This window comes from Brachypodium distachyon, chromosome 2 (genome assembly GCF_000005505.3).
Source record: "Brachypodium distachyon strain Bd21 chromosome 2, Brachypodium_distachyon_v3.0, whole genome shotgun sequence".
NCBI classification, from domain to species: Eukaryota; Viridiplantae; Streptophyta; class Magnoliopsida; order Poales; family Poaceae; genus Brachypodium; species Brachypodium distachyon.
The window spans coordinates 57,068,181-57,079,509 of NC_016132.3; the positions used below are offsets into that span (position 1 = coordinate 57,068,181).

The 11,329-nt window shown below is 54.0% G+C and overlaps 2 protein-coding genes across 2 annotated transcripts; both read right to left on the minus strand.

The window, feature by feature from the left end:
• Nucleotides 1-1,193: 1,193 nt before the first annotated feature.
• LOC100828986 lies at nt 1,194-2,412 on the minus strand. The gene has a single exon (XM_003567382.4). The coding sequence runs from the start codon at nt 2,143-2,145 to the stop codon at nt 1,471-1,473; it is 675 nt and encodes a 224-aa protein (XP_003567430.1). The 5' UTR covers nt 2,146-2,412; the 3' UTR covers nt 1,194-1,470.
• Nucleotides 2,413-7,005: 4,593 nt separating this feature from the next.
• LOC100829286 lies at nt 7,006-8,728 on the minus strand. The gene has a single exon (XM_010234474.3). The coding sequence runs from the start codon at nt 8,717-8,719 to the stop codon at nt 7,223-7,225; it is 1,497 nt and encodes a 498-aa protein (XP_010232776.2). The 5' UTR covers nt 8,720-8,728; the 3' UTR covers nt 7,006-7,222.
• Between the last annotated feature and the right edge of the window lie 2,601 nt (nt 8,729-11,329).

Sequence of the window (11,329 nt, forward strand, 5' to 3'; positions counted from 1 at the left end):
GGGGAAAAAAATGCACATGCCTTTGTAAGTTTCTGACACGTACGCATACGCCCCCAAGTCAAGGCTTTGAACTTTGCTTTGTATGCACCGATTGGTAGTACGTAGAAGAGTCGCAACTCCGGGGCTCCGGGCCGGTGTATGCATATGGTTTTTCCCCGCCGGGGTTGGATCAATCCAGTAATCACACAAAGTGTACAATCTTTTGCGGCAAATTTAGCCGTCGTGCTAGCTAGCTCGTGGATTTCGTCTTGCATCGATTCAATTTCTATCACGTGGCTAGAGAGCGTGCTCATGTACGTATCGCGCGCATGCCTCCATGACTTCTTTGTCACTGAAGTACAATTACGTGTTCCGGTTCAAAAAATGCAAATACGTAAGTGTACCTTTTAAGCGGATACCATGTGTATCGATCGGGAGTATGTATATTGGTATGATGATTAAAAGACGAAGATGAAGATACAGTCACGATTTATGTCATTTGGCAAAGGTTCTCGCTTCTTTCCCTCCCAACATGTCTTTCAGGCGAAGCCTTGTTGGACCAGGTTACATCCCGAATTTCAACAAAGGGTTATGGAATCTAAAGATTCTTCTAAAGATTAAAAAAAAAATTGGTTCTTGCGGCGGGGCGTCACTTTAACTAAAGACAACTTGTTAAAATGCAATTGGAATGGGAGGATGAGAATATAACACAATTTTTTTCCGGTGTCGTGTCTCCCGTTTTGTGTGGCTAATAGTCCAAATAGGTTCTAATCTATTTTCATCTCGCGATGCCCCTCATATGTTTGGGTCATGGTTACGGGGGGTTAATAAAAGGTTGAAGACGCTTCTTATGGTTGGAGCTGCCGTTTTATGTTGGGCAATTTGTCTATGCAGAAATGATATTGCGTTTAATAGAAAGTACTTAACTTCTCCTTTGTAGTCTTGTATTCTTGCACTCTTTGGCTCCGTACTTGGTCTATCCTCCCCAAACCGGAGGATCGTCAGCTAGTTTTGATGACGTGCAACAAGTCAGAGGAAGTGGTCAGAGACTTTTTTACCCACAATGGGTGGTGGTTTAGCCTGCGGATTGAATCTGCATAGAGATGTTACTTTTCTTTCAATGTAATAATTTTTTTTTTGTCTCGTACTTGGTTAGCTGTGTGCGTTTTCGGTGCAGAGGCCGGGGTGTGATACTCTATGTGTATCGATCGATATGCCGTCGAAATCAATAAAAACTTTTATTTTCGAGAAAAAGTCACGATTTATTAATACATCACGGCTCTGTCCCAGCAACCAAAAACTATCAGGGACTCGATCCACGTATTACGTTGTCACGTTTACATACTTAAGTACAATAGTACATGCATGGACGCGCGAGAGCGGCTACGCACAGGCAAGCCAAACATATGTGCAAACCGTGCATGTACTAATTATAGCCATGGCAGCTCCATGCATGCCGATGCCGATGCGCGTACCATCATGCACATCAGTTCATCTGGCGGGTACGGGAGCAGCGGATAGCGCGATCTGGTTCTGCTGGCGGAGCTGCTCGTAGAATCGGCTGATGAACTCCTCCGCCTCCTCATCCACGGCCTCCCCGCCTCCGCCGCCGTCCTCGGACGAGAAGTTGGACACCCGCACCGAGAACCCGCCCGCGCTCGCCACCAGCGGCGACGGCACCGACTCCGCCGACGTACTCCCGCACTCGTCCTCCCCCGCCGCTAGCTCCTCCATCAGAACCCCATCTCGCTCCTCCTCCGGCGCCGCTTCTGCCGCGGCCGTGGAGGCGGCGTAGTTGTCGTACTCGATCCTGTACTGGTACTGCAGCGCCGCCGTGGGCGCGGTCTCGGCCTCGGAGCCGAGGAGGCAGGGGAAGTAAGCGTTGGAGCGGCGCCGCGGGTCGACGGGGCTGCCGCTGCAGGAGAACTCGTACTCGCCGCGTCGGCGGTGGCTCAGCGCGTGCGCGTGGCCGTAGCCATGGCCGTGGTGGGAGTGGGAGAGGAGTGTGGCGACGGAGCGGGCGAGGGCGCCCTTGTTGTTGCGGCGCTTCATGAGGAGGTGCAGGCCCAGGAGCAGCCTGCGCTTGCCCTTCCGCAGCATCAGGAACACGGCCCGCAGGTAGCTCCACATCCTCTTCGCCGCGCCCGGCGCCGACTGCACGTCCATGCCGGCCTAAACCTGTGATATAGCCCGCCCGAGATCGAGCCAGAGGGTAGAAAGACGAGTTGTTGTTAATTTGCAGTGCGTATCGGATGATGATGATGATGTGCGCACTATATATGCTTGGTAGGGTCGTCGATGGATCGGAGATGCCTTGCTGGCTTGTTGGGTGGTGGTGGGGGTGGTCTTATATATAAGCCCGCAGGCCGCAGGCGGCAGATATTACAGTATATCCGTGCCTGCCTGCGACGGCGAGACGGAAGGGAGGAGAAGGAATTACTAGCACGGAAGGCTTCGCTTAGCCAGGAAGGCAGCACGAGGACCGACCGGGAGTTGGACATTTGGATATATCTTTGTGTTAGGTGGCGCGGCCATATCGATCTTCGTCTCGCTCGCTTTTCTTTCTTCTTTTCGCGTTTGCGTGCTCCGCCAACCCCCCTCCGGCCCTCTCTCTCTCTCTCGCTCTGCCTGTGCCGTTGCCGGGCGGTGGGGGCGCAAATTAAGCAGGGGAAGGAAAGAACCAAAGCCACACGCACGCACGCACGCTGCGTAACGAAGAACTTGATGAACGTCCGATCCCTGATCTAACACGGCTCGCGCAAGGGCGTCTGACGCACGCACGCTCGAACTGAATCCTCGTGCATGTGCATTGTGCTGCTTAATTTCAGAAGTGGGTGGTCTGGCCTTTAGCAGTTTAGCTGTCGAACGGCTGCTGCTGCGGCACACCGGCCACCGGGGCGTGTACAGACTACAGCGTGGCATGCAAAATGCGTGCCAAGACAGAACATATCAGCGTCGACCATCAATGTACGTAAGACATGCTCGGAGCCGATCTCCTCGCTTTTACATGATTGCACCAGAACAAATCATCATTTTATTTTGCGAGAATAACAGATCATGATGTAACGGGCAATAATATAAGGTCATCCCTGCCCTGTTTTTCCACCCAATAATAGACGCTCTGCTGCCGCCAACGAGTCCTACTATGGTCCGTACGGTGAATACACACGCAAAGCGTGCCTGCCTTGGAGATCATCCGGCCGTTCACAGTCACATCAACGACGTTCCTGATCCACGGCATGATTTCCCGGCCGCGTACGTGTCGCCCGCGCCGCGTTTCCTTAACCCGGATGGCCGTTTGGCAGCACCGGAGTACGTACCACGCACCAAAAGCGGCCGCCACACGATCGAGCTACAATCTCACCGGCGGCACTCAACGCATGATCTTTCTCATCGACGTCCTTTTCGTAGGGGGGGGAAAGCGAGAGCGGATAGCGGCGTGGAGGCGGAAGAGCCCACAATTCGAGCCACGCTCGGCTCGTGACTTTTGATTCCCTGACCAAACTATATCGATCTCCCAATTAGTCCTGACGTGGACGGCAGAAAAGTTACTAGCATGCAGTGGCACTGTGGCAGGGCAGCTTGCGGTTCAGGTTGCTCCTAGTAGGACTAGTAGCCTGTGGGCCGTTGAATAATCTAATCTGTTTATCCGAGCGGGAGGAGGGATTCATGGGCCGTCTGGTCACTGTCACGGATTATGTCCTGCTTTTTTTTTTCTCGCAAATAATTTTTTTTTTGCGACTGACGCAATTTTTAAAAAAAATTAATGTGTTGAGGCAGATGATACGTAGAGCCAAAAATTATTACTCCTACCAACAAAGCACAAGAAATACAAAAGGCAAATGATCAGTACCGGAAAGAAACACATGCATGAAGCTATTCAAAGTGATGGTTAGTCCAGCCAGTAAAGGCCGGACACAACTTTCTTGAGAGTCATCTTCGTGTTCCGGCTCAAGAACATTTCCTTGCACCCCCGCGTCGCCCTCCTCTAGCGACACGGGGAAACTCTAGCCGCCGCGGCCTAGGGGCCTCCTCCCTCCCTCCCCCGCGCACGCCCTAGGAAGGTGGCGGCGGGGCGGTTTCATCTCGCCCTTCCAGGCTCGCGGGGCGCGCGCGAAGCGGGCGAAGAGCGGGGGTTGCCGGGCGCGGCGTTGGGTTGGCCGGGGCGGCGTGCGTTGGTGGCCAAGTCCGGCTGTGGATCCGGCGCTGGTGGGTGTTGGGCGCCGGATCTGGCCTGCGGCCGACTTGGCCGGCCTGATGGCGGACGACGGGGTTTCTTGGAGATGATTCCGGCTGCTGATCTGGTGCAGCCGCTCGTCTCCTGTCCCTGCGCGTGTGGTTTTGGCTCGCAGGCTTCTAGCTGGCGTGGCTGCAGCAGGGGATGCCGGGATGGCGGTCCCGGGACGTGTCTTTGCTTGTCAGGGCCATCGATCTGGCGTTTTGGGGTGCGGATTCGTCTCGGGCAGGCAGAGGAAGGAGGTCGAGGCGGCGGCCTCGGAAGGGGGTGAAGGCGGTTGCTGCGCAGGGCGTAGTTGGGTTCTGGACACCGGGGCGGCGGCTCCGGGGTGTGTGTTGGTCCTCGGGCTGTCCGATGCGATGGAATCTGCTGGATTCTTGAGGCGCGCCTCACTTCCACCTGTGTCGGGGCAGCCCAAACCTGCTCCTCTCCGCGGTTTTGGCTTCTCTCCCCTTCGAAGGGCAGCGGTGAGTGCTGTGTGGTGGTGCGGTGCTTTGGTGAAGCTGCTTCCGTGCTCCTTGGAACCTGTCAAGGTCCTTCGGCCCCTCTCTGGTGAGTCATACCGAATCTGGCTTGCTCAGTGGAGGGGTGATGTGTTCTTCGATGTGGCGGGGAGTTTTTTCAGTGCATCCGTTGGTGTGTTGGTGTGTAGGTGGAGCGTTTGTTTGTCGTTTCGGTCCTCTTGTTGACTGTTTGGGGCCTTGTCCTCTTGTATCTGGTTTTCGTCCGGTTTTTCCTAATTAATTGGACAATTCTATTTTTTCTATAATGAAACGTAGGAACTTTCTGCCTGCCCCTTCGAGGTGTCCTCAAAAATCTTCGTGTTCCAAAGCAACGGATTAAGATGTGTGCACATCAAGCTGTCAAAGAGAAAAAAAGAAAAAAGATGTTGTTTTTTCGAGGGGGAAAAAAGAGATGTGTGCACATCAACGTTGCTGGACTCAAGCAAAGCCCATGTCATGGAATTCTATTCCTAAAGGGCCAAGTTCAACCAACAAAAGCCATGCAGATCATTGGTCTCAAAAGCCCTTCAACAAGCATATAGTGTACATACAACGTCGTTGTTGGATCCGACTACTGAATACAAATGGTGTCAAATCCAATCACCATGGTGTTCTTTGGGATTGGCAGCCCCAAGACGAGCCAGTGAGCCACCACCGGAACTCATCCTAAGCGAGCATGTAACACTTCTGACGTCAGTGTACCAACTCGGGCCAGGTCGGCCACCATGTGGACTGAGCTAGATGACATGAGCCCAATTAATACCGGGTTCCAGCTAACTACACAGATGAGCACTCCACCGACGCCACTTTTGAACCCAAGAAAACGCTCCTCCATGACAAGGCCGCCAGCGAGCCATCGCACTGGCAGGCCATCTCATCAGGCAAACAGCACACAGAAGTCTGATAAGGCTATACCGTGCACCCTCAGAACATCACGTTGCGCGCATCGAACCGCCCAAAACCATTAGCAACCGAGTCCCGGTAGTCATTAGTAGAGGTGTCACCGTGACACCGTGAACCACCACAAAATCAAAAACCGGCGCACGGTCGGTGAACGACCGCGAAGACAACCTAGGCTGCCATCAACCGATCTCCCCGACCGGAATCGAGCACCACTAGCAGCATCTAATTTGTCGTTGCACAGCCACAACTTCGAGGAAAAGAAAAGGGCAGATCTTGGATATCTTTCCTCCGCACCGATTACAACTGACGAGCAATCTAAAAAAAAAAAACTGACGAGCAGCCAGCTCGCACAGTGTTCAACGCAAGTGACTAAGTTAATGCTACAAAATTAAACCGGTTTATTCTCAAACACTAATGCTTATTTGTTTATTAGAGGTGTCTAATTAAGCACCTGTCCTGTAGAACACAAGCACCAGTGCTCAGACAAAAGCCGGTTTATTTTGTACAAGCACCTTGCATTGAAGTTGCTCTAAGATGACGGAGAGGAGGAGGATTTTGGCCCCTGGTGCCCGTCGTCACGGGAGGTACGTACACGATCGACCGAGGGTGGCACGTCAGTTTCCATTCTCCATACACTTGCTTGCTGACCCACCTGGGATGGTAACACATAAATTAGCGCACATTCTTCAGTGCGGGGAAACATGTCGCTCTCTAGCTGTAACACACACGCGCGCGCGCGCTCAGCTGCGGGAACGGCTGAACGAGGACGTAGTGCGCCTCGCCTTCCCAGGGAAGATCGACCGATCCTGAGCAGAATCCTCTCCTGGTGACCGAATTACGTCAGTTCATGTCGCTCTCTTCCTTGTTGTTCGGTGCTCCTGTACTGCAAAAATCAAACAAGGACGTACGCTGGGAGGGAGGGACGAACCGCCGGGCCAGGAAATTCCATGCCAAAAGAGCATCGCACACTCAAGGTCTCAAGGAAACATTTTTTAACTAGTCCATCGGGCGGTGTGGCTATGCTATCCTGCGTGCCTTTTGACGCTCTTTTTGCGAGTGGGTACTGGGTGCAGATCAGAGATATTCGTGATGGCCGCGGGGAGCATGGCAGGAGAAATTCGGATTCCCATTCCTCCATAGTTTGTTCGCCAACCCTGAACTTTATCGCTCGACCCAACACAAAGGGAAGACATGCAGCCATCGCACCAAATTGCGTCTCCGTCAGTGTCGTGTGTCGGCGAATAGTAGTTATGAAATCGCTTCAAATTGTTTTCTTCTTCCCTTTGTACTCGTCTTCGGATCTACGACTACGGGAGAGCATAGCCACAGCTATCATCCTGATTTTTGCGTTAACTCTGTGTAGTTTTATCAGCACATACGTCATGAAAAGGCGAATCATATTGGCGAAAAATTTAATAAAAAATCGTACATTGAAGAACCCTCGTGGTACAAAGTGTACTACAAACACAAGCATACATGTTTTGCTGTGCTCGGTTATTACAGAAGCTGTGATCTCGATCTGGAGTTGATCGATGCCTCTCGGGGAACAGTGTTCCCAGAATCAAACATGATCGTCCCCGTGGGTTGATAACACTGTAGGTTACTTCCTACCGAGCCGGCACGCGAATAAGGCCGGCCAATCGATCTCCACGGCGATGGCCGTCTTGCACCCACCGGAAACCCGCAGCTCCGTCGCCACCTCCTCCATTATCGCGCCGCCACGGCTCTCGAGATCCGCGACGTACAGGCAACGCTCCCGGTCCCTGGCCAGCAGCGTGCCGCTCCTCTCCCCGAAGCACACGCACAGAGCCCCGTCCATCTCCTTGGACCGACTCTGCAGCTCGACCACCCTACCATGGTGCCACGAGAGCTCTCCGCCGCCGTCTTCCCCCTGCCGCCGCCGCCGCGTCCAGACCTCTACGCGGAGCCGGCCCTCGTTCCTGAGGAGGCAGAGCGCCGAGAGCGCGGCCCCGTCGGGCGCGGCGGCGAGGCGCGGCATGTCGTAGAGGTGGAACGGGAGGTCCCGCGGCGGGACGGGGAGCCTGTGGAGGGAGGCCTCGCCGGTCGCGGCGTCCACGTCCAGGGCGTGGAAGTGGGCCAGGTCCCAGAGCAGCCAGTGCGCCGTGTAATGGCGGACGCCGCGCTGGTCGACGGACACGATGACGGCGGCGTCGCGCTGCTTGATGGGCCCGAAGATGCCGTGCTCTATCGGGTCGAACAGCTTGCTCGGCGCGCTCCAGCAACCGGAGGAAGAAGAAGAAGAAGAAGAGCACGTGCGGAGGTAGTACTGCCGCTTGTCCTCGTTGATGCCGATCACGAGCACCTTGAAGCTGGACGAGGCCGCGGAAGAGTCGTCGGCGGAGGAGCCGGGGAGGACGGCGTAGGCGCTGGTGGCGAAGTAGTCGAAGAACCAGCCGCAGTGCAGCGGCGGGAGCACGTGGCACGCGCCCGAGTTCAGGTCGCACACGGCCAGGCGGTCAAGGGCCGCGGCGGCCGGTTCTTCTCCTTCTTCTTGGTCGACGACGGCAGTACCGTCGACGAGACGCACGAGGAGAAGCCCGCCGTGCGACGCGAGCGGCACGACAGCGGCGCGGCCCAAGATGCCGGCGCTGCCGGCGCCGGGGACGAAGGTGGATAGCAACGGAGAACCGGGACGGAGCACAGATCGCGGCGCACGGACGAAGTTCTCCTCCGCGGGCGCCATGGTAGCAGGGGCGGGATCCTCCCGGTTGAAGAAGAAGCCGAGGAGGGAGGAGCGGTGGCGCGCGCCGGGGGGCCAGCGGCGGCGGAGGAAGGAGCGGTCGGACACCAGCGCGCGCCACCGCCGGCACGCGGCGGCGCAGCGGAAGAGGTCGGCCACGCCCGGGACGCGCGCCAGGATCTCCAGCACCACGTCCTCCGGCAGATCTCCTTCTCCCTCCGCCGCCGCCCCACCCCCGCGCATGGCGGCGGCGATGCGCGCGCGGCTAGCTAGCTGCTGCATGATTTGATTCGATTCGTTTTCGATCGACACTGATAGATAGATCGATGCGATCGGCATTGATTTGGGGAGGGCGCCGCACTGTATATATAGTGGTTTTTTAGGGCCGCGTGTCATCGGTCCGACTCCGAGTGCCCGTCGTCGCTGCCCGCTGGAATAGTTCCCTCCCTTTGCATGTTGCCCGATTTATTTTCCAGTTAGTTCGGTTCGGACTCGTCTTTAGCTATCCTGTTTTTGTTTTACCGACACTTTTTCTTACTTTGTTACTACCCCTGTTGGGATCGTTAGTTTGTTACTGCACGCGCGCACGCACAGATCAAGCGGCATACAGACGCCTTCTCAAGAAAAGCAAGGACATCGTTACCAATCCCCTGCAGATGATGCCTTGTTACCAATCATGCATGCATGATTAATACTACCTTGTTGTACTGTGTTTTTTCTGCATCTCTTCCAAAAAAATATGACTTAATTAGTTCTGCTGGTACTTTGTCATTAATCATGCGTGATGCAACAATCCACTTGCATTTTTTTTCCGACTAGTTTATGTCGCTCGATCTAGCTCTTCCCCTTTCTGTAATGCAAAGCAAACGAAAAGGGCAGTGACTCAGCTGAGCTAGCCCTTTCTTTTCTGCCTTGCTTTTTACCTCTTTTGTCGATTCAGGGTCGACGTGGTTCAATAGTGTGATGTTAGGCAAGCACTAGCCCGCCTTTTTTCCACAAGGACCGACTTGGCTTGATGCAGTGTAGTACTCATGACTGGGTAACTTGGGTTTACCTTGTTGACCGACCTCTCGTAAAAAGAACTTATGACCGTTTGGTTGGTGATCCGAGACATATGTCGAAGAATGAAACTCGTTAAAGTTTGAGGGTGTGTGTGGAAAAAATTAATCCTATGACAACACGATGAGAAAGCGGAAAAACATGAAGAGGCATCCTGAAAAAAATAGCACGGATCTCCAAGCATGTGTGCTAAGCGAGAATGGATTTTCTACCGGAAAAACACGAGTATACCGGTGAATGCAGAGATTGCTACGTGGCATTGAGTCAGGCCCACATCCTTGTATATTTTGTTGATACTCCTATATGATATCATCAATGGTATATAATATTTTCTACTGGCTGCATCACATACCGGTGCATGCATAGACTGCCACGTGGCATCGAGTCAAACCACATCAATGGTATATGATGTTGGTATATTGTAGCGTTAATGGTATATGACATTGGTATATGATACTCCTTCTGATCCTACTAACTTAGTACAAAATGTATGACACGTTTTATGGATCGGTGGCAGTATGTGAATTATCCTTTTCATTGGTATATATATTGGTATATGATATATGAGTGCCACGTCCAGCACGGTCTGGGACTTGGTTGGGGTGTGTTTCAGGTTGCCAAGCCTCTGCCATGAAAACTGGCCGTCGCGCCGCACCCCATTCCAGTGGTTCAAGGGGCTGTCTAGATGTCGGATCACCGATCGCTCAAGGGCCAGGACGATAGCCTTGACCACTTTGTGGGAGATTTGGCTTGAGCGAAACCGCCGGATCTTCCAAGATGTCGAGCTTTCACCCGGCCAGCTCGCCTCCCGTATCCAGGAAACGGTGGGGTTCTGGAATTTGGCCTTTGGAAGATCCCGGATGTCGCGAGAGTAGGCGTACCTTGCTCCAGCTGGCCCGGTCTTCTTCTTTCTTCTTCTTTCTTCTTTTTCTTTCTTTGCCTTTTCCCTTGCTCCCCTCCAGCGCCTGTATGAACTTCTCCTTCTATGAATGAAAAAAAAAAGAGTGCCACGTGGCAGCTTGTGTTTGATTGCATGGTTCGGCATGTATACTTTCACGGTGCTAGGTGGATAGTCTCTTGTGAGGGCAATGATTTTTCTTTCGTTCAAAATAAACATGAAAAACTTGTAATCATGTTGCTTTCTTTCTGTGTTAACCGCGAGACTATTTATGTAAAAGACACATGATTTTCTTTAAAGAGAAAACATGAAAAACTTGTACCGCGTTTTAATCGAGCACGCACCTTGCAAGCACCTATAGGCTCCCAGCAGAGCAGAGGTGAAGAAGAAACGACTGCCAGTCCATCTCGTAGACCACAACACTTGCGTTTGTTGCGCACATATCGCACCGACAACTCTGTTTTCCCTTGCACACCCCCCCGGGCACCACCACCCCCACAGGCAATCATCGTCGTCGTCTCCGCTGCCACTGCCTGCCGGCTCCATCTCCTTGCTCTCCAGGTCAAGCGTGAACAAGTCTTGGCTGCAGCCAGGCTCCTTGACGAGCATGGCGCCTCTCCCCTCTGCAAAGGCAACAATCTCGACCTCCTTGGACGTCGTCAGCTCGGAGCGCAGCCAGCCGCCGCCGCCGCCGTCTTGCTCTGCTCGCCTGGTCCAAAGCTCCAGACGGCCGCCGCCTCGTGCATTGACGAACGAGAGCGTCTTTCCTTGCCGTCCTGATCCCGCGACACACGGGAACGGCGGCCGATCTGAGGCGTCGGCCTTGATCGGGACCGCAGCGGAGGAGGTCGAGGATGTCCGGCGCCACCCGCGCGAAGATGTCGAGGAGGACGTCGTCCGGCAGCATGGCGGCGGCGGCGCCTGCACGTCTCATCCTCTTCCTGACCGATCGTGGCGGCTTCGCCATGTTGGGCGGCTAGGGCTCAAGGAATCGATCTATGGCTCTCTCTCTCTTTTTTTCTTTTTCCTTTTGGAAGCTTTCGATCCGA

Bases quoted from the DNA above. Each gene is read 5' to 3' on its own strand.
- LOC100828986 (XM_003567382.4), bottom strand. From the start codon at position 2,145: ATGGACGTGCAGTCGGCGCCGGGCGCGGCGAAGAGGATGTGGAGCTAC.
- LOC100829286 (XM_010234474.3), bottom strand. From the start codon at position 8,719: ATGACACGCGGCCCTAAAAAACCACTATATATACAGTGCGGCGCCCTC.